The sequence below is a fragment of the Delphinapterus leucas genome, chromosome 10, assembly GCF_059928025.1.
Source record: "Delphinapterus leucas isolate spDelLeu-1000000601 "Yukka" chromosome 10, BTC_Dleu_Yukka2, whole genome shotgun sequence".
Taxonomy (NCBI): domain Eukaryota; kingdom Metazoa; phylum Chordata; class Mammalia; order Artiodactyla; family Monodontidae; genus Delphinapterus; species Delphinapterus leucas.
Genome location: NC_143138.1, coordinates 56,542,797 through 56,561,145, shown reverse-complemented (window position 1 = coordinate 56,561,145; position 18,349 = coordinate 56,542,797). Strand labels below are relative to the sequence as shown.

Sequence of the window (18,349 nt, the reverse complement as noted above, 5' to 3'; positions counted from 1 at the left end):
TCCACTCTGGGACAACTCCCCTTTCTTGATAGAAGTAGAGGAGGCACCACTGCCTCGGGGCCTGGGTGCCCCTCCACCTAATCGACTTCTTGCACCCAGGCCAGCACGCATCCCAGAGAGTGACAGGGCTGACTTTCTACATAGGGCGACTGCTCTGTGTCGTTTTCTTAGAGATGATATAGCCTTGAACCATTTCCTGAAACTGTCTGGGTCCCTCCCTCTCTCCCTCTGAGGCAGGTCCATTGATCTGGGAAGAGCATACATGCGGCTCCACAATCACCATATGCTGGGTCTTTGGTGATAAATAAAAAGCTAAATCACAAAGGACTAAAAAGAGGCAGGGAGAACACCTGCCTGGAAATTCCAACTCAATCCATTTACAGAAGACTCTTACGTCTGTGTTTGCATATTTTCCATTGTGCAGAGCTTAGCACTTTATAAGCAAGGTCTCGTTTTAGCCTCACACCAACACTGTGGGGTAAACATCTGGGCCCTGCCTTCGCCCTGTACTACATTTACACCCAAGGACAGAGATTGTCCAGAAAGAATTCCTTGTTTGTTTATTTTTAAACAAACGACCCCAAAATGGTTATGGTGTGTGGGTGTGTGTGTGTTCATAAAGTCTCATCCACCAAATTCTTTCCAGGATCAGAAAAGTTTGATTCATTACATCAGAAAAAAAAAAAAATCTCTCCTTTGAAGTTCAATCCATTAACTCTACTCAGCCCTTGAAATGGACAATAAGAAATGACACTAAGAACCTAATCACATAACATTGTAAATTAAGTATACCTCAATGTAAAAAAAGTCTTCAAGTTGGAAACAAAAAAAGAGCCTAATCAGTCGTTTGACAAGCATGGGGGCTGGTCCCATGAGGTGTGGCCCGGGTGACTATGCCAAGTGTCATGCACTCCCGGCCCCAAGCAGCCAGTAATTAACAGAGGAGGCTAAAAGCAAGTGTGAGAGCATCGTGGGCTGACGTGTGTCCTTCCAAAGTTCGTATGTTGAATCCGTGACCCCCATACCGCAGAATGGGACCAGGTTTGGAGAGTGAGTCATTAAGCTAAAATGGGGTCTTTGGGGTGGGCCCTAATCCAATAAGACTGGAGTCTTCATAAGAAGAGGAGATTAGGACACAGACGTCTAAGTACGGAGAGAAATCAGTGGGCAGACACCAGGAGATGGTGGCCACCTACAAACAAGCCCAGGAGAGAGGCCTCAGGAGAATCCAACCCTGCTGACCTTGAAACCCACCTTGATCTCATACTTCCAGCCTCCAGAACTGTGAGAAGTAAACATTGTTGTTCAAGCCACCTACTCTGTGGTCCTTTGTTATGACGGTCTGAGAAGACTATGACACCAAGAAGCCACACCAGTGGGGAAAAGGCCCACAGCTGACCTGGGGGATGTGGAGGGAGGAGGGTGGGCAGAGGGGGATCAGGCAGTGGGCAGCCATTCTGCAGAAGGAGCCTCACTAAGCTGGACCTGGAGAGGAGGGAAGGTCTGCACAAGTGGAGGTAGTGGGAGGGGGCCAATAAGAGCAAAAGCAAGAAGCCTGGAAGGCTGGGGCTGCCTGACTTGCCAAGTCATGGCTTTCAGAACAGATGCCCCAATAGACCAAGACATCTTTGGAGGCAGGGCAGGGTCCACCGTTCTCCATCTCCCCAGGGCTCAGCATGGTGTCTGGCACACAGTGGGTGCTCCATAAATGCAGTGGCATACACAATTTCCCATCCAAACTGGAAGGCTTTGCAAGGGAAAGGGTAACTATTAATGACTGTGACTGGGACAACAGGTGCACCCCAGGACTGTCCCAGGCACACCTGGGCAGAGGTCACCATAGCAGTGACGCGTGCAGAAGTGAACTGAAAATAGTGACACATGGGGTGAGGGGCAAAGCTGAGCACTGAGACAGTGCCCCAAAGGCAGGGGTGAAACCATTCTCAAAGGCCAGCCTGGGTGTTTTCATCTTCATTTCCCTGCACCCAGCAGAGCCTGCACCCAACACATGCTGGGAGGCTGAATGCATGAACCAGACTTCAAGATCCTAAAAACGAGGATAAATGACATTTAGTTTTTTAAATAGTTGAGGCCAAAGACAGACCGGGAAGACCAAAGAGCAGGAAAGAGAACCTCCATCGCCCCAGGCCCCCTGCCTGCTCTGGGCTCACCGGCCCACACCTGAGCTTTCCTCTGGCCGCAGAGCACAGGCGATGTGGACGCACGTGTGCAGGAGCAGCTGTGAGTCAAGTTCTCCAACCAACATGGGAAACCAAGCACCCATTCACCCGGAGACAGGTCTCCCAGAGCCAGGGCTTTCTCTTCCTCAGATCACCTTTTTAATAACAACTACAGTAACCATCACTTCTGGTGGACCACGGTGCTAAGATGACATAATTTGTTCAAGGTCGGAGAACAATTTAGCTGCCAGATAGGATTCAAACCCAAGACTTTGCTGCTGACCAGTTGTGAGATCTTGAGTAAATTAAATGTTTTAAGTCTCATATTTGTCAACTCTAAAATGGGGTTTTATTTTACTTATATCCATTACATATCATTATAATACATATAATTTTATGTATATAGTATTCATAATTACATTTTGGGGGGTTCTTATAAGAACTAAATGTGCACGTAAAACACTGAGCACAGTAAATGTTTAATAAAAGATAGCTATTATCACTGTTGTTGTTATTGCCTATAGTATTTTACTTACATAGTCCCAATGCATTTAGAAAAAGAAGCAATCTTCTGTCACCCTCTTCACACAAAACTTCTGGGATGCATATGGATAGATCTGTCCTTGGACCCACCATTATTCCAATTCTAATGTCACGAGGCCAGGTCTGTCTTGTGAGAAAACCCCAAAAGCCACCTGCAGGCAGCCCCTTGGAAGGAATGGGTTTCTTTGGTGCAGAGGCTTCCCTGGCTATCTATGAGTAAGAGAACGCTTTCTGCTGTCCACACTCACTACAACCAGCAAAGTCCCCGTCCTCAAAAATAGAGGTCACTCAGGAGGCTGGTGCCCCACTATAACCTGCCCGGGAAAATAATGCACGTGACCAGTATTTGCTCACAAATGCAGGAAGAACCTATGCAGTCTCTAAGTTGGTTTCTCATTCTCTGTTTGCCCCAATGGATGGGGCAAAAAAATTCATAATTATTCTGCTTAATAAGAGCTTGTACTTCAAGAAGCTCCTAGTCTTTGGGGAAGAAAAGGATTTCTGACTTTTTTGTTTGGGTCATGCCCAAAACACTCCAATGAAGTTAAACAGAAATGCTGAAAAAATCGTGCTCAGTAAGCTGACTGCTGACAACACAGTCCTTCAAGCAACAGGCAGTGAGGGAACGTGGGAGAAATCACAGCCCGCACCAGCCCTTCTACAAGGGGCATGCCCTCTGCTCACAAGCATCAGCGTGAGCCCCAAGGTTGCACAAGGTCACAAGGAAGCCAGAGCATGACCATCAGAACCATGGTTCCACATCACTGGTGTGGAACCTCTCACCGTCAGTGTGAGGGGAGTGACTGGCCTTCCGAGGCCTGCTCCACCTGGAAAACTGCCAGACCATGGTCCTCATCCTTTGACTCTTTACCTGGAACTCTTGGTACCTACTTCTTCTAGCTCCTTGCTTCTCAGAGTGTGGTCCATGGACCAGCATCATTGACATCACCGGGGAGCTCGTCAGAAATTCACTCCAGACCTGCTGCCTAAGATCTGCTTTTAACGAGGTCCCCGGGTAACTGGTGTACACATTAAAGTTGGAGGAGCCCTTGTAAACTGACTCAGCGGCTCTGACTTGCTCTGTTCCAGGTGGAGAAGGAGGATGTTGGCTGAGAGAGTTGTTCTCTTCCCACATTTATTTCTTGTTTGCTCCATACTTTCTATTTTCTTTTCACCATCTGCTTCTAATCATTTTTTAAAAAATTCCCCAAACACCTATGAAATGAGTCTTGATCCATTCTAACACAGAGGCAGCCAGGGAGAATAATAGATTTCCGGGTTAAGGAGAAGGGAAAAGGGGCCCAGTGCTCATCAGATCCCTACTAGGAAGTCGGTATTCTTCCCACTGTCATCTGAGGAAGCTCAGAGACCCAGGTGAAGCACTTGCCTGAGACCCCGTGGCTGACCACAGATCATATCAGCCCAGCCCAGCCCTCACCACCCAAGTGGGAAGTGTATACTTCATGTGGGTCACAAATATGAGTTGAAAAGGAATCTCTCCACCCAGTACTAGCAAAAGCATTGGGGTGGGGGGGGGCTTTACATTCTAAAAGGCAATTCTGTGATATGTCTCAAACCTTAAAATGTCCTCCCTCCTGACCCAGCAATTGTATCTCCATCCTCTATACTGCCACCTTTTACACAGCTTCAAGCCACAGAGAAGAAGATAGAAAACATCAGATGCAAGTTTATAACATTCCTGAAATGATCAACTCAGGGTGAACCATCCAACTTTCTCAATTCTAATACCGCTCCCCTCCCCCCCACTGTTATGGCCTATGGAAACATGTATGTGCATGCAGATATGCGTGTGCAAGTGTGTGTGCGTGTGTGTGAATGCTCCAAAAGAACCCTGGAGAGAGAGACCATGTTCTACGGCATTCTTGAAACTCAGGTTTTAATCAATGTAAGTGCAAAATGAAACAGTCAGTTTGACTTCACCCCAGTTATTTGTTTCCACTTGGCTTGTGACATTTGATTTGTGTGACCAATGTCCTATGAAGACTCTGTGTTCTACTGCAGCAGAAATCGGCACTGTTCAATATGGTAGCCACTAGTGGTAGCCCCATGTGGTTGTTTACATTTAAACTTTAATTAAAATTAAAGTAAAAATTCCTCAGTGGCACTCATTACATTTCAAGTTCTCAATAGTCATATGTGGTTAGTGTCCACCATATTGGACAATGCAGATATGGCACATGTCCAACATCACAGAAAGTTCTACTGGAGAGCAAAGCTCTACACTGTTAGGGTTTGTAGTGTCCAGATGAAACTGACATTTCCCAGCCTCCCTTAAAATATGGATGGTCAATGAGTTGTTAGTAGAAGTCATTGGAGGCTCTTTAAAAGGGCCTCAGATCAGATGGCAAGAGCATTTCGCCCTTCCCCCTTCTTCCTGCATGGAAAGAAGACACAGTGGTTGGAACTCAGCAGCCATCTTGGGACCAAGAGGAAAAGTACTCCTGGTGCTGGGTACCCAAGGTCCCCTTTCCTTCCCTTCTCTCTCTCTCTCTCTCTCTCACTACCTTGGTGATCTCATCAAATCTCATGGCTTTAAACACTATCTTCTAATGACTCCAAAATTTATACTTATAACCCAGACCACTACTCAAACTGCAGACTCATATATACACATCTCCACTTCACCATCTAATAGGCCCCTCAAACTCAGTGTGTCTAAAACAACTCCAGATCTTCCTCTTAAAGCCTGGTCTACCTGCAAACTTTTTGTTGAGCTTTAATAAAAGTATTCAGTCATATAACCACCAGCGCAATCCTGCTAGAATATTTTCATCACCCCCAAAACTTCCCTCATGACTCTTTGCAGCCAATCATGGACGCCACCACCCAACCCCATCCCTGGCCTCTGGAAACCTCTGATCTGCTTTCTGTCTTTTGAGCTGGTCTTTTCCATAGAACCATAGTAGCAGCCTTTTGAGTCTGGCTTCCTTCACTTAGCATAATGCTTTAGAGATTCGCCCACGTTACTGTGCATATCTGCAGTTCATTCTTTGTTATTGCTAAGTAGTATTCCATTGCACAACCTTTCCAAAACCTGCTTACCTATTCTGCTATTGGGCATTTTAAAAGGAAAAAGGAAGCTGCACAGCAGTGAGCCACAGCATGCTGCTGTTTGTGTAAAACACAGCTTTGTGTATTCATCGACAAGCTCTTGGAAGACACACAAGAAACTGGAACCACAGATGCCTTCGGAAGAGAAATGGGGTGCTGAGAGATGTGCTTTCTTTCTATAACTTTTAGTACAGTTTAAAAAAAATATTTAACTATGTGCATATATTACCAATTTTTTAAAAATGTTTTAAGATGACCTCCTACATCTAAGGTCTGTATCTCCTTTTGTATCCAAATCTTACAACTTTTTTTGGCTATTTATTTGATTTATCAGGATGATTAAGATATTTTATCAAGAGATTTAGCAATTTACTTCCCAGATAAAGAAGAAAACTTTGCTGTTTTCCTTTCTTCTCTTCCTCACACAGAGGTCTTCTTTACTCCAACTTAATCTTCCTTCCTTAACTGTTTCTTAAACAAGAAAATAAAAGCCTCCAGCACCTCTGAAAATTGGCATTCAATGGATCCAAACACTTTTCAAACTCAGTCTATCATGTGACTGAAGCTGGCCCTAAGGCATTTTTTCGGATGTGAAAATGGAAAAAAAAACTACATCTTGGCAGAGCCCACGGCGTAACCTCCGAGACTGCCGGGTGGCCAGTGTGCTGCCCTCCCTTTGCCAGGCCAGCCCTGAAGTAGCTTAAGGTTCCAACTCCCTTGAAGAATTCTCCAGCAACATAAGAGAACAGCCTCCTGAACATCTGCAGCTACTCAAGAGAAACCAACGGTGCTTTTATATACCCTCATCTAGTGTGGAGTGGGATTTTTTTTTCCTTTTCACATTAATCCTGTTGTTGGCTCCCTTGACAATGTCTGACACGTGATTTCGCTCACCAGAGGTTTTCTGGAGGCCTCTGCAGGGGATCATGGATCCTCACGGTTGGGAGTGAGGCAGCTGACCCCGTGCTCAGCCTCGCCTGGCCTTCTGCACTGTCCCTGTATAAGCTCAAAGCTGTCGCCTGCTTTCCCCACTCCTGAAAAGGCTCTCGTTTGGCCGTCAGACATAAGCACCTGACCTCACAAAGGGCTGGCTCTCTCAAGGAGCTGTGCAGGACTTGAAGATGGAGCACAGTTACCGTCCAGGTAAATACAGAGACCAGAAAATGGTGGAGTGATGAGGGAACACAGCCATGCATCCAAAACCCTCAACTCCATCACCTCCCAGCCAGAGGTCCAAGAGTGGTTAGAGGTCCCTGATGAGACGCTCCTGGTGACCCCACAGTCCAGCTGACCCAATGAGTCACTTCAGCGCAGTTGGGTCTTACAAGCATTTGTTTCATGCTTATCATTCCGAAAGCGGGAGTCGGGCAGCATGGAACAAGCTCTGAGAAGGCAGGAAGCTGATGGCAGCCTCCCCAGGGCCAAGGACATCGGCTGGCTGAGGATGTTTAAGACCTGGTGGCTGACTGAGCCTTGAAACACAGATAACCCTTCAGCAGGCAAGAGGCGGAAGGCACAGCCAATCAAAGCAGAATGAGTCCAGGCCCTAGGGCTTTCCATACGGGGTTCATGGCATGGATTCCCACGGCACGTGGGCAGGCCTCTATAAAAGGACCCATACATTTGGAAAGTTAGTCCACAGTCAATACCCATTTAGTCCTTCTGATTGCATCAGAGAGAAAGTTCATTGTGGTGCCAGCATGTCTTTAATACTTCCGCAGCACTCTGTAACTTCCCCTTCTAACACACAGGAAGAGCGGGCCGCTTCTTCAGGGACTTCAGCAAAGAATGAAGCCCAGTTAGAATTCAACAACACTGTTGTGTCTTCAATGTATTTTTGTTTACAGTTACTTTCTCTTTTGGCAGGCAATAATTGGTGTTCCACTTACAGGAGTGTACAGTTTCTGCTATAAATTATTTTCAGGCAAAAGGATGATTGAAAGAAAAAAAAAGGAAATAAAATACCGCAGGTGGTGCACGTTTGAGACCAAAAAATGCAAAAACCATGCAGGTGGTATGTGGTTGTACACGGATATGACAAAACCTGGGCCTCTGGTGACTCAAGTGCCAGAGGTGCTGGGTGAGCACAAGAACTAAGACTGGGAAGCACGAGGGACACATTCCAGGTATAAAGGGTCAGTCCACCTTGACAAGAACCCAGGGCACGTGTGATGTGATGCAGAAATGCGGCTGGACAGGTAAACTGAGGCCAAGTTGTGGAGAGCCCTGAGGCTGAGGGGAGGTGTGTGGGCTTTCACCTGTGACCGTGGAGACCCACAGAGGTTTCTAGGCCACTTCACTAGTAGAAGGGGGCCCATCCCCCAAACTGGGGCTTGTGGACTCTGAGGGAGAAAGGCCAAGGAAGCAGCAAAATCTGCCTCAGCTCTGCTGACCAAGTGAGCCTTGAGAGTGGACCCACACCCCCAGGAGGATGCAGTGTATCATAAAATTAGGTACACCTCGGAGGCCCCACCAGGGCTGTGAAAGGAACAAAATGGGACAACGCAGCCAGCCTGGAAGGCAGGTGTCAGCCAGAGCAGTTTTCTATGATAGAGATACTTATCGCCATATATGGAATGAAAACTTCGGGGAAAAAGGAAGAAGGGAAAAAAAGATTGGAATGGGCTTAAAGAAAAAAAGGAAAAAAATACCTAAAGATAGCCTAAACAAAACACACCCAGCGCCTAGCGCCTGCCTCCCTGCCTGCGTGCCATATGGTGTGTGATAAGGGAGAACACTTTTCTCTCTCTTCCTTCACTGTCTATAAATCCCAGCGCCAGCCCCATCGAGAAGGCTGCGCTGTGCTCTCACGCCCTGCCGCCCTGATGAGCAGCTCCCAGCCCCCGGCCCCACTCCAGGAGGTGGTCAGGCTGCCACTCCCTGCCCCCAGCATTGCTGCCTGCCTCGGCCACACAAGGGTCACTGCCTTCACAGCTGTTTTCCCACAACTGGAGAAACCACAGGCCAAGCCAGCTGGGCCACATCGCGAACAGCCAACCGGCCCATTAGCATTCACCTTCACTGGCTCCCTCTGCCAGTCCCCAGGGTCCTCTGCTATGACACAGACAATGCCTGGTAGAAAAAAACTTCCCACACGGCTATAAATTATCATCCACCTTGAGCATCTCCTGAACCATAAAGGCATCAGAGGCTTGTGACTTCCTGATGGATCCCACCACCCCGGTCTCCTTGCATGAGAAAATGGCCAAGCAATAACTATATCCAAATTTTTCTAGGTCCAAGAAGCCCTGCTGAAGCCCTGCTCTCTTGCTCTTCCTTAAAATGACCCAAATAATCCCATAAAGGTGTGTGATTGCTCTGTGCTCCTGAGCTCTGACTTCATCCTCCAAATTCTTCTGACCCCCATCCAATGTCTCTCCTTGTCAGCAGTGTTTTGACTGATGGGAGAAGTGCCACTTGTGGGATGGAAGGATATCGGTCAGGGTGACCCTTCCAACTGGATGCCCAGCTAAATGTGAATTGCAGATAAACGACAAATAATTTTTTTAAAAATTCTTTTAGGATAAGTAAATGCACTATTTAGGATATACTTATACTAAAAAAAAATTGATTTGTTGTTTACCTGAAAATTCAGTTTTAACTGGAAGTTTAATATTTTTATTTGCTAAGTCTGGGAACCCTAGATATTAGGACATTGCAGGACCAATAGCCTGGGGCAGCTCTGCTCTTCCCCAGTTAATCCTCAGGAGCCACCACAGAAACAGCTCTACCTCCGGCCTGCACCTCATTATTGCTGTTTTCTGAGTGTATTTTGCAAAGCCCTGCAGGCTCTGTGTGGCCCTATCTCGCAGCCAAGACTCCTGGTAGCTACATGGGAAGGGGTAACCTCTCAGTCAAAGCAAGAAGTCGCAAGAGCCCAGAAGGAAAGTATTTGTGGAAGAGACCAGCATAAAGAAACCCAAGGGAAGGGCTTTCCTGGTGGCACAGTGGTTAAGAATCCGCCTGCCAATGCAGGGGACACGGGTTCAAGCCCTGGTCTCGGAAGATCCCACATGCCGCGGAGCAACTAAGCCCGTGCGCCACAACTACTGAGCCTGCACTCTACAGCTCGAGAGCCACAACTACTGAGCCCTCATGCTACAACTACTGAAGCCCATGCTCCTAGAGCCCGTGCTCTGCAACAAGAGAAGCCACCACAATGAGAAGCCCACGCACCACAACGAAGAGTAGCCCCCGCTCGCCGCAACCAGAGAAAGCCCACGCGCAGCAACAAAGACACAACACAGCCAAAATTAAAATAAATTAATTTTTTAAAAAAAGAGAAAAGAAACCCAAGGGAAGACGCCCCACCTCCAGGAAGTGTGGAGACGCCAAGTGCAGGCACTTGAAGGCCTGGCAGTGTTTGACTTGACGGCCTCATACCCCCAAGGGTGCTCACGAGCCAACATCATCTAAGACCCAGAGAGGTGGGTGGCTTGTTGGCTTAACAGGAGCATGAATTGCTTTATAAATGGCCTTCACTGCCCAGGCCTGAGGGCAGCTGGTCTGGGCAGGCTCCTGCATGCGTCCTGGCAGGAGACAGAGCCCAGCCCCACTGAAAAGCATCTCAGGGGCATGGACTCAGGCTCTGGGCCAAAGTGCCATGGATGTGTGGGGCATTTCTTTATCTACAACCCAGAAGCATGCAGAAGCAGCTGTTATTCTCCTGCTTTGGCACTAACGACATAATAATAGAAGGACACTTCATCTCCAATCTGTAGTCTATTTTTGTTATCATCCAAAAAGCCACTGGTCATTAATAATGGTTGAACTACATGTAATCATTTTTGTAAGTCAAGAATGTTAGAATATTGGCAATTACGTATGGTCCAACCGAATAATAATGCTGAGTGCCTGCTGTGTGGCAGACTCCGTGCAAGGTCCTTTAAGTATATCCATCATGTAATGTTTAATTCTACAACCACCTTTTAAGGTAACTATTTTAGAGATGCAGAAACTAAGACACAGACAAGTCAAAATTCTCATCCAACTGGACACAAACTGGGTCTGTGTGACACCAAAACCCACATTCATCTTACCCATCATGTGGCTTGGGTCATGGCGGTCCTTCCACCTCCTTTGCTGTCTCTGCCTGGGGGTCAGTGGCTGGCTGTTCCTGCAGCAATGGGCACCAGACTCCCAACCTGACAGGACCTGCCTACACAGGGGCCTCTCTGTAACTAATTGAAGCCTGGCCTCCTGAATTAGCAGCAAAGTGTATTTAACAAATAATTTCAGTAGAAGAAAAACATTTTGAAAGTTTATTTAATTGAGGGGGAAAGGGACCATAAAATGCACTCCTAAAATAAACAGGAAGTAATCAAGAGAGGACAATCAAACCAGTTGTAAAACACCTTAACCTTGACTATGAGCTAATATGTAGTGAATCACCGAGAAAGGTATCAGGCACAGTGTGATCCAGCACCACTGCTGACTCAGAGGCATGTGCTTCTGTGTGTCTCCTCTGAGAAGACTACTGAGCCTCACAGAAGGGAGAGGACAAAAAACATCCCAAAAGAACAAGGCAAGGCCAGAGAGCACTGCTGGTCTCCTGGCCTACCATCACCCCCCTCAGAGGCTAAGACCAGCACAGTAAGATCAATAAAGAGCTGCCCAACTCCAACTTTAAAAGAAGAAATGAATGTTCTCCTCCTTGTAAAATAAAATTTTGAAAATCAGAGCATATGTAATGCACAATAAAAGTTTCCACCAGTTCCAAATGAACATCTGTAGAGATCAAAGTTTGAGGATAAAAAGAACTGACCTTCACATGGGCCACGTAATGATGACACGTCACCTCCAAATGGACCAGCTGCAGCTTCTCTGAGACCTGACCCATGGACTCTCCCAGCAACACAAAGTAGACCCTGGGCAACTGGCTCTTTTCTTTTTTGGCCATATCAGCCGTCAGAACGTAATTCAGGCCTGCCAATGAATAAGGTCAAAACATCAGCGAGGATAGACACAGTGACAAGGCCCCCTCCAGACCCCCTCAGAGGATCACAAGCACCCTTCAGACAATACCTAGCCCCCTGCTGCACAGAGGACTGATGGCAGGCAGCCCCGATCAACACCATCTCAGAGAGAAACATACAGCCAGGCACCCCCAGAATCCAGAGACACTGGGACAGCCCTGTCTTCCTGGGGATGCTCTGGGCATCACACTTCACAGCTCCCCACAATTTAAACCTCACGAGTTATCATCTGAGCCACCAATATACACATCAATGGTTAGCTGTACCCAACACAATTAGTGTCCTGAAAGGCAGGACAATTACAAGGAATACCACAAGAAGCTGCTGAAACCACCAAGGCTGCATGGAATACTGACTCCCATAAAGAAACAGGACATATGCCCCACACGAGGGAGGAATCACCCAATAATTCTGACTCGCTGCACAGCTGTTGCGTCGGGCTCTGTAACTGCTAAATCTACTGGACCGTAGCCATCCGTGGTCCACGGAGCTGGGCACTGTGCAGGCATGGGAGACACATCAAAGAACAACGAGGGCAAACTCCTGCCCTCATGGAGATTTCACTCAGGGAAACACAGGGGCGGCTGAAGCTGACTTCATTCCTAGGCCGCCATACAGTGACCAGTTTTATGGTGCCTATCGGTTCAACAAAACCATGACCACTGTGGGGTCTGTACTGGGGTGCATTCCCAAAAAGGAAACCTCGTCACCTTGTGCCTCAAGGTGTAATGCCAGGTGGCAGAACCTACTGTGACACAATGCGGGACTTTAAAAAATGGTCACGATAGAGAACACACATTGGATAAATAAACCCAAAGGGTTTCGCCTCCATTATTTCAGAGTCTGTCAGTAAGTATGGGACAATGTGTTTTATTAGGTAAATATGGCTTTGGTATTAACAGACCCATTTCATTGCTTTTCTGTCCCACAGAACCCTGTTTCAGAGGTCAGCCCCTCCATAACACTTTTTTATGTAACACTATCTTTTAGTTGCTTTGTGGATTCAGGGGAACGTGGTGTTTTTAAAGTGAGAGAAAAGGAGCTTCTGTCCCTAAAATGACCAGATGAGGCTGCTGAGCAGTGGGAAAGCGGATGACCCAGCCTCTGCCCTGGCTCCACACACCAGCCTCCTAGAAGCTGGGCTCTTGCACCAAAAAAAAATCAGCCTAATGCCTCCTGGCATTTAAGTATGTGAAGCTGGGGCCATGCGGATGGCTCTGGCTTTTAATAACATCAAAGGGATCAGCCACTGGGGGAGGTATGAAGGAGGAAAGTGACCTGGATTGGCATTTTGTAGCTGCCACAGGGTATATTTTTGATGCATTTAATGGTTTTCCTGGGCCTCTGCCATCTCAGGGACCTTGCCAGGCCAAGCTGGCAGATTCCTGGTCAGCAAGGGCAGGTTTGCCCCAGCTTGTTTATTTCAGCAAACAGCTGATTTCCAAGGCAAGGCTAGATCACCAGGAGGTACCTGCGACCTGGATGATCCCAGGAGATATTTTTGGGAACAGAAGAAAGCACACGGGAAAGTACTTCAACAGAGAAAACATGGGAACCTATACAAGATTTACGTACCTGCTCTGATGGTGACGTGCAGGAAATGGGGTAGACTCGTAGAATGTCTAACCTTTTGGGCAAGCCTAGGGACCAGCTACATCAAGACCCTCATTTTTCAGATGAGGGACTGATGGCCCAAGAGGGAACAAGACTTGCTGCAGGCCAGAGAGCGGAATCTGGAACTCTGCTCATCTCCAGTGTTGGGCTACTCCTACCATACTGGTTCTTGGTGCATTTTTTATATTATCAGACAAAAAACTCACATTCTTGGAATGCACAGACAGCAGAATCAAATGAGTATAGAGATTTGGAGCTGAACTTTGGCTAATTTACTTTCTCCTAATCACAATTTCCCTGAGCAACAGCCAAACAATAAGAATATGTACACCATAAATGAAGTGAGTTTCCAAGTTTCATTTCGCAGGATCAGGACTGGAGATGGGTGTTGCTGGAAGATGAGCCAGAAGACCTTGGTGGGGTAACCAACGTGGTGGCAGCAGCTGCTGAGCGGGGTCCCCGCTACAGCCCCCCACCTGGCCGTCCTCCCAGGTGAGAGAGCTACAGCTGCCCTCCCCTGGGTGGGCATGAAGGGTGACCAAGGAGAGAACAGAGGGTTTGAACCATCTCGTCAGCAATGAATGGCTGAGCCCAGAGAAAGCCTGGGTGGAAATGAACATAGGAAGACAGAGCAGATAGCATCAGGGCCCCACCTACATCCTCTTGGCTTTTACCATTTCCCTGCTATCCAGCCCAACTTCCAACTGCCGGCACCTGCATTCCCTTTCCCGAGGGCTTTGGTGGGCATGGCACGCACCCGTGGGCATGGCAGGCCAGGAGCACCAAGGACTAAAGCCCCTGGGGCAGCGCTCAGGAAAGCATGACCCCAGCTCCCTGGTCCTTTGGGTGGGGTAACCGTGAGGTGTGTTCCACACTGGCTCCCAGACTTCCCTAGCAGGATTCTGCTCCCACCGCCCTGTTACAGTGGTAACTTGTTTAATAACACACCCTCTATCCAGCTGCTGTGATGGTTTCTAGTCAACTTGACTAAGCCACGGTATCCAGATATTTGGTCAAACACCCATCAGGATGTTACAATGAAGGTATTTTTTAGATGGGATTGACATTTAAATCAGTAGACTTTGAATAAAGCAGATTACCCTCCAGAATGCAGGTGGGCCTCGCCCAATCAGTTGAGTGCCTTAAAATGTAAAGACCAAGGTCCCCCCAGAAAAGAAGTGCTGCTTCCAGACTGCCTCTGAGCTATAATATCCATATACACACACCCTCTTGGTTCTGTTTCTCTGGTGAACCCTAATACAGCTGCCTTCCCTTCCTATCTCATGGTCCTGCTTTCCTATTGATGTTTCCTGGGATCCCCTCCTGAATCAACAATGTGCACTCAAATCCTTGATACAGGCTCTGCTTCTGCAAGAATCTGCATTAAAATGGGGCAAGTCCAGAAAACAGAATGAATTCGACCCTCCATATGTGCCAAGAACTGTGCAGATACTTTACAAACAAACATCAAGCTTAGTTCTCCAAAACCCCATCTCACTGCAGAATTGTTGGCCCAACAGATTCTTCTTGCAACTCAAGGGAGGGGAGAAACAGCTGAGTTACTAACGCCAAGCTGAGGACCACAACCGCTGCTCTGCTATGGGCAGAGTGTACACATGCCAACACGCTCACCTACCAGGTATTTCTAAAACAAGAAAGCATACAATCAGACAGACCAAATTACCCAATTCACCAAGTGCAATCATTTTGGAAACATTTCCCCTTTTGAACTGCCTACTCAGTGCTTCTCCTTGATTTAAAATTTATTTTGGCATTTTAAATTACACAAAAAGAAGTCAGCACCTTAGCAAAATCTCTCTTCTAGAACAAAACCAGAGACCCATGATGGGAAACCCAGCCTGAGAGAGGAGGTAGCTGCCAGAGTGGCAAGAAGTGTGGACCACCCTAAATCCCTGAGCTCACTGCTAACAGTTTTGATCAGCCCCCACCCCAAGTGTGTCTAAAAGGGAGCCCCGCCTAAGAAGCAGACGAGATGCCGGAGAAGCAGCCTGACAGCCCCTTGGCTCGGCGGCCCACCCCGTGGGAGCAACAGGCTGGTGGAGTTGCTAGCGGCCGCCCCCAGCCCAGTCAGCCGGGGCCGGGGAGGTGCTGGTTCTGATTAGGGCCTGCTCCAACAGCGCACTTCACATCCTCAGCTCTCCTTCTGGCAGCTTGTGTCCCTGCCATGTCGAATGATGTCATCTTGATGGAAAAGCTGATCAGCCCACAGTCATGCTTCCAGCCTCCTCCTTTCCCTGCCCCCCAGCTGGTTCCCCAGGGCCCCCCACACCGGCCCGGGCCAGCATCGAGCCAGCTGTCTTGCATCAGCACGGCTCTGGTCGCTCCCAGAGAGTTTTGATTCATTCCCATTCTCCATCAGAACATGATTTCAGCTGTGAAATTCTACTAATAAATCCTCCTTCGACTTACTCTGAGCTTCCCTCGGAGTTTTCCAGGAGAGGGGAAAAAAGGCTATTTCCACTTACCTAACTTTTCTCGCCCTCCCCCAAAGGAATGAGGTGGTAATTAGAATAGGATCCCCTCCCTCCTCATAGAACATGGATTTGCCTCATTATCCCGTCTCCATGCTTCTCGAGAGACCAGAAGGAGCTCAGGGAATGTTCTCTGTGTGCAAATGCTCTCTTGAGTAGAAACACACCCCTAGGACCAGAGGAAGGGTCTGGGGAAAGCTTGCTGGTGTCAGACTTATTTCTGCCACTGGCTTGCATGACCTTGGTGCATTTATCAGGACCTGGGCTCTACTGCTTGTCCAGGGGTAGGGCAGGCCCCCTGCTCACTCACAGCTTCGCCAGGCTATACGAGAGCCACAGCAACGTGAGGGAGCTGGGTCAGAGCACAGAACACAACCACTTAGGGCTCAGCCCTGCCTGGTTTCTATTTAGTGCTCCGGGGAGAGTCCAGGATTGCCAGCTTGAGTCTCAGCCTCCAAGGGCTGACAAGTGCATTTAGGTTTCAGCCTGGCCGGCAAGTAGGTACAGGCCCAGCCCGCGGGTAAGGGGCAGAGGCCTCTCAGGCATGGCCTTCACCTGCCTTGCTTATGGCAGCCAGGAGGCTCCCAGGAGCCACACGCTGCTCCCCAGGCCAAGAATGAAGGTTAATAAGACTTGAGATGAGCCGAACTCTTGTTTTAAATGGCTTGATGAAATCCGTTATAAATGTGTTCTGGGGGTTGAGTTGGGCACGGTGTCTGCACCCCAGGACGGAGCACAGGGCTGACCACACACACTCCATGGGGGCAAGGACCTTGACTGGCCTATTCCATGCTCTGTGCCCAACGCTGGGCACAGAGTCTGGCACCTTTCAGAACCTAATAACTATCTGTTGATTGAATGAGCCAACAGGAGTTTCAGTGACTCCCTGTGACGGATTTAAGAAGCTGCTGCTCGGGCTTCCCTGGTGGCACAGTGGTTGACAGTCCACCTGCCGATGCAGGAGACATGGGTTCGTGCCCTGGTCCGGGAAGATCCCACATGCCACGGAGTGGCTAGGCCCGTGAGCCATGGCCGCTAAGCCTGCGCATCCGGAGCCTGTGCTCCGCAACAGGAGAGGCCACAACAGTGAGAGGCCCGCGTACCGCAAAAAAAAAAAAGCTGCTCTGCTCGGCTGGGACTCTGCAAACCTCACTTCTGCCTTGCCAGTAGCTCTCTGGGAGGCCCTGCAGACATGGAGAGCTTGAGGGAGGCTGCAAGGCTGGAAGAGGGGAAGGGGCTTCCCATCAGCTTAACCCAGCAACAGTTTTCCATGGTGGCTGCCTCCAACAGCAGTTAATTCTCATTTCATGTTTCCCCCACACCTCAGAACCAGCCTCACTGCACCCCTCTGAGGTACCAGCAGCACCAGCCACTGTCCCCTCCTCTGAGGTTTAGATGCCAGGTCCGCAAGGTCGCTTCTCCAAGCTTCTAGGTTCTGATGACCCCAAGGAAGTGATCCACCACGTGTATAACCTTTTCCCTTTGTTCCCCTTGACCAGAGCTTCTCAAACCTAAGCCAGCTGCAAGCTTGTTAAAACACATTTTGCGGGCTTCCCTGGTGGTGCAGTGGTTAAGAATCCGCCTGCTAATGCAGGGGACACGGGTTCGAACCCTGGTCCGGGAAGATCCCTCACGCCACAGAGCAACAAAGCCCGTGAGCCACAACTACTGAGCCTGCGCTCTAGAGCCCGTGAGCCACAACTGCTGAAGCTTGCGTGCCTAGAGCCTATGCTCCACAACAAGAGAATCCACTGCAATGAGAAGCCTGTGCACCACAACAAAGAGTAGCCCCGGCTGGCCACAACTAGAGAAAGCCCACATGCAGCAACAAAGACCAAACTCAGCCAGTAAATAAATAAATAAATTTATATATATTAAAAAAATTCCTTTAAAACACGTTTTGCTGGGCCCCACCCTCAGAGTTTCCAAATCAGGCAGAATTCACATGTCTAACAAGATTCCATGTACTGCTGTGGCAGCCGGTCTGGAAACCACCTTTGAGATCCCTGGTGCAGACCTAGAAGTGGTGGCTGCTTCCTGCAGTTACTTCCGGGTCCTCCATGACCTGCTTAACTGATTCCAAACGTTAAACGCTCTCTGTTCAAATAACTGGCGTGGTTTCCATCTTCCTGAATGGACCCTGCCAAGCTGTCACTGGCGCCAAGGCAGAGTCACCCCTGTAAAGAACCTCTGTAGTTCCCACAGCATTGCCAGAAGCCGCAGCAGCCCCTCTAGTGGCTTGGGTCATCAGCTGGCCCTGAATGTTCTGTGACCAAGTGAGGGCTTTGGTTTTTCCATTACCAACACAGAAAATGAAGAGGCAAAAGGAGTCCCTTCTCTGTGTGTATGCTTCAGCCCCATCAGGTCCCAAGGGAGAGAAAAAACCAAAGAGATGACTATAATGTCAACCGCTTACGGCCCCCCAAGACATCCCCAGGGTGGTCCCGCAGCTGAAGATGCCAGCAGATATATG

The 18,349-nt window shown here is 48.5% G+C and overlaps 1 protein-coding gene across 1 annotated transcript in view; it reads right to left on the bottom strand.

The window, feature by feature from the left end:
- The window catches only part of ITGA9 (integrin subunit alpha 9), a 356,219-nt gene that overhangs the window by 254,565 nt on the left and 83,305 nt on the right, over window positions 1–18,349 (bottom strand). The window contains exon 15 of the mRNA XM_022553838.3: window positions 11,560–11,720. Coding sequence (XP_022409546.1) covers window positions 11,560–11,720 — 161 coding nt within the window. The remainder of the gene's footprint in view (window positions 1–11,559; window positions 11,721–18,349) is intronic.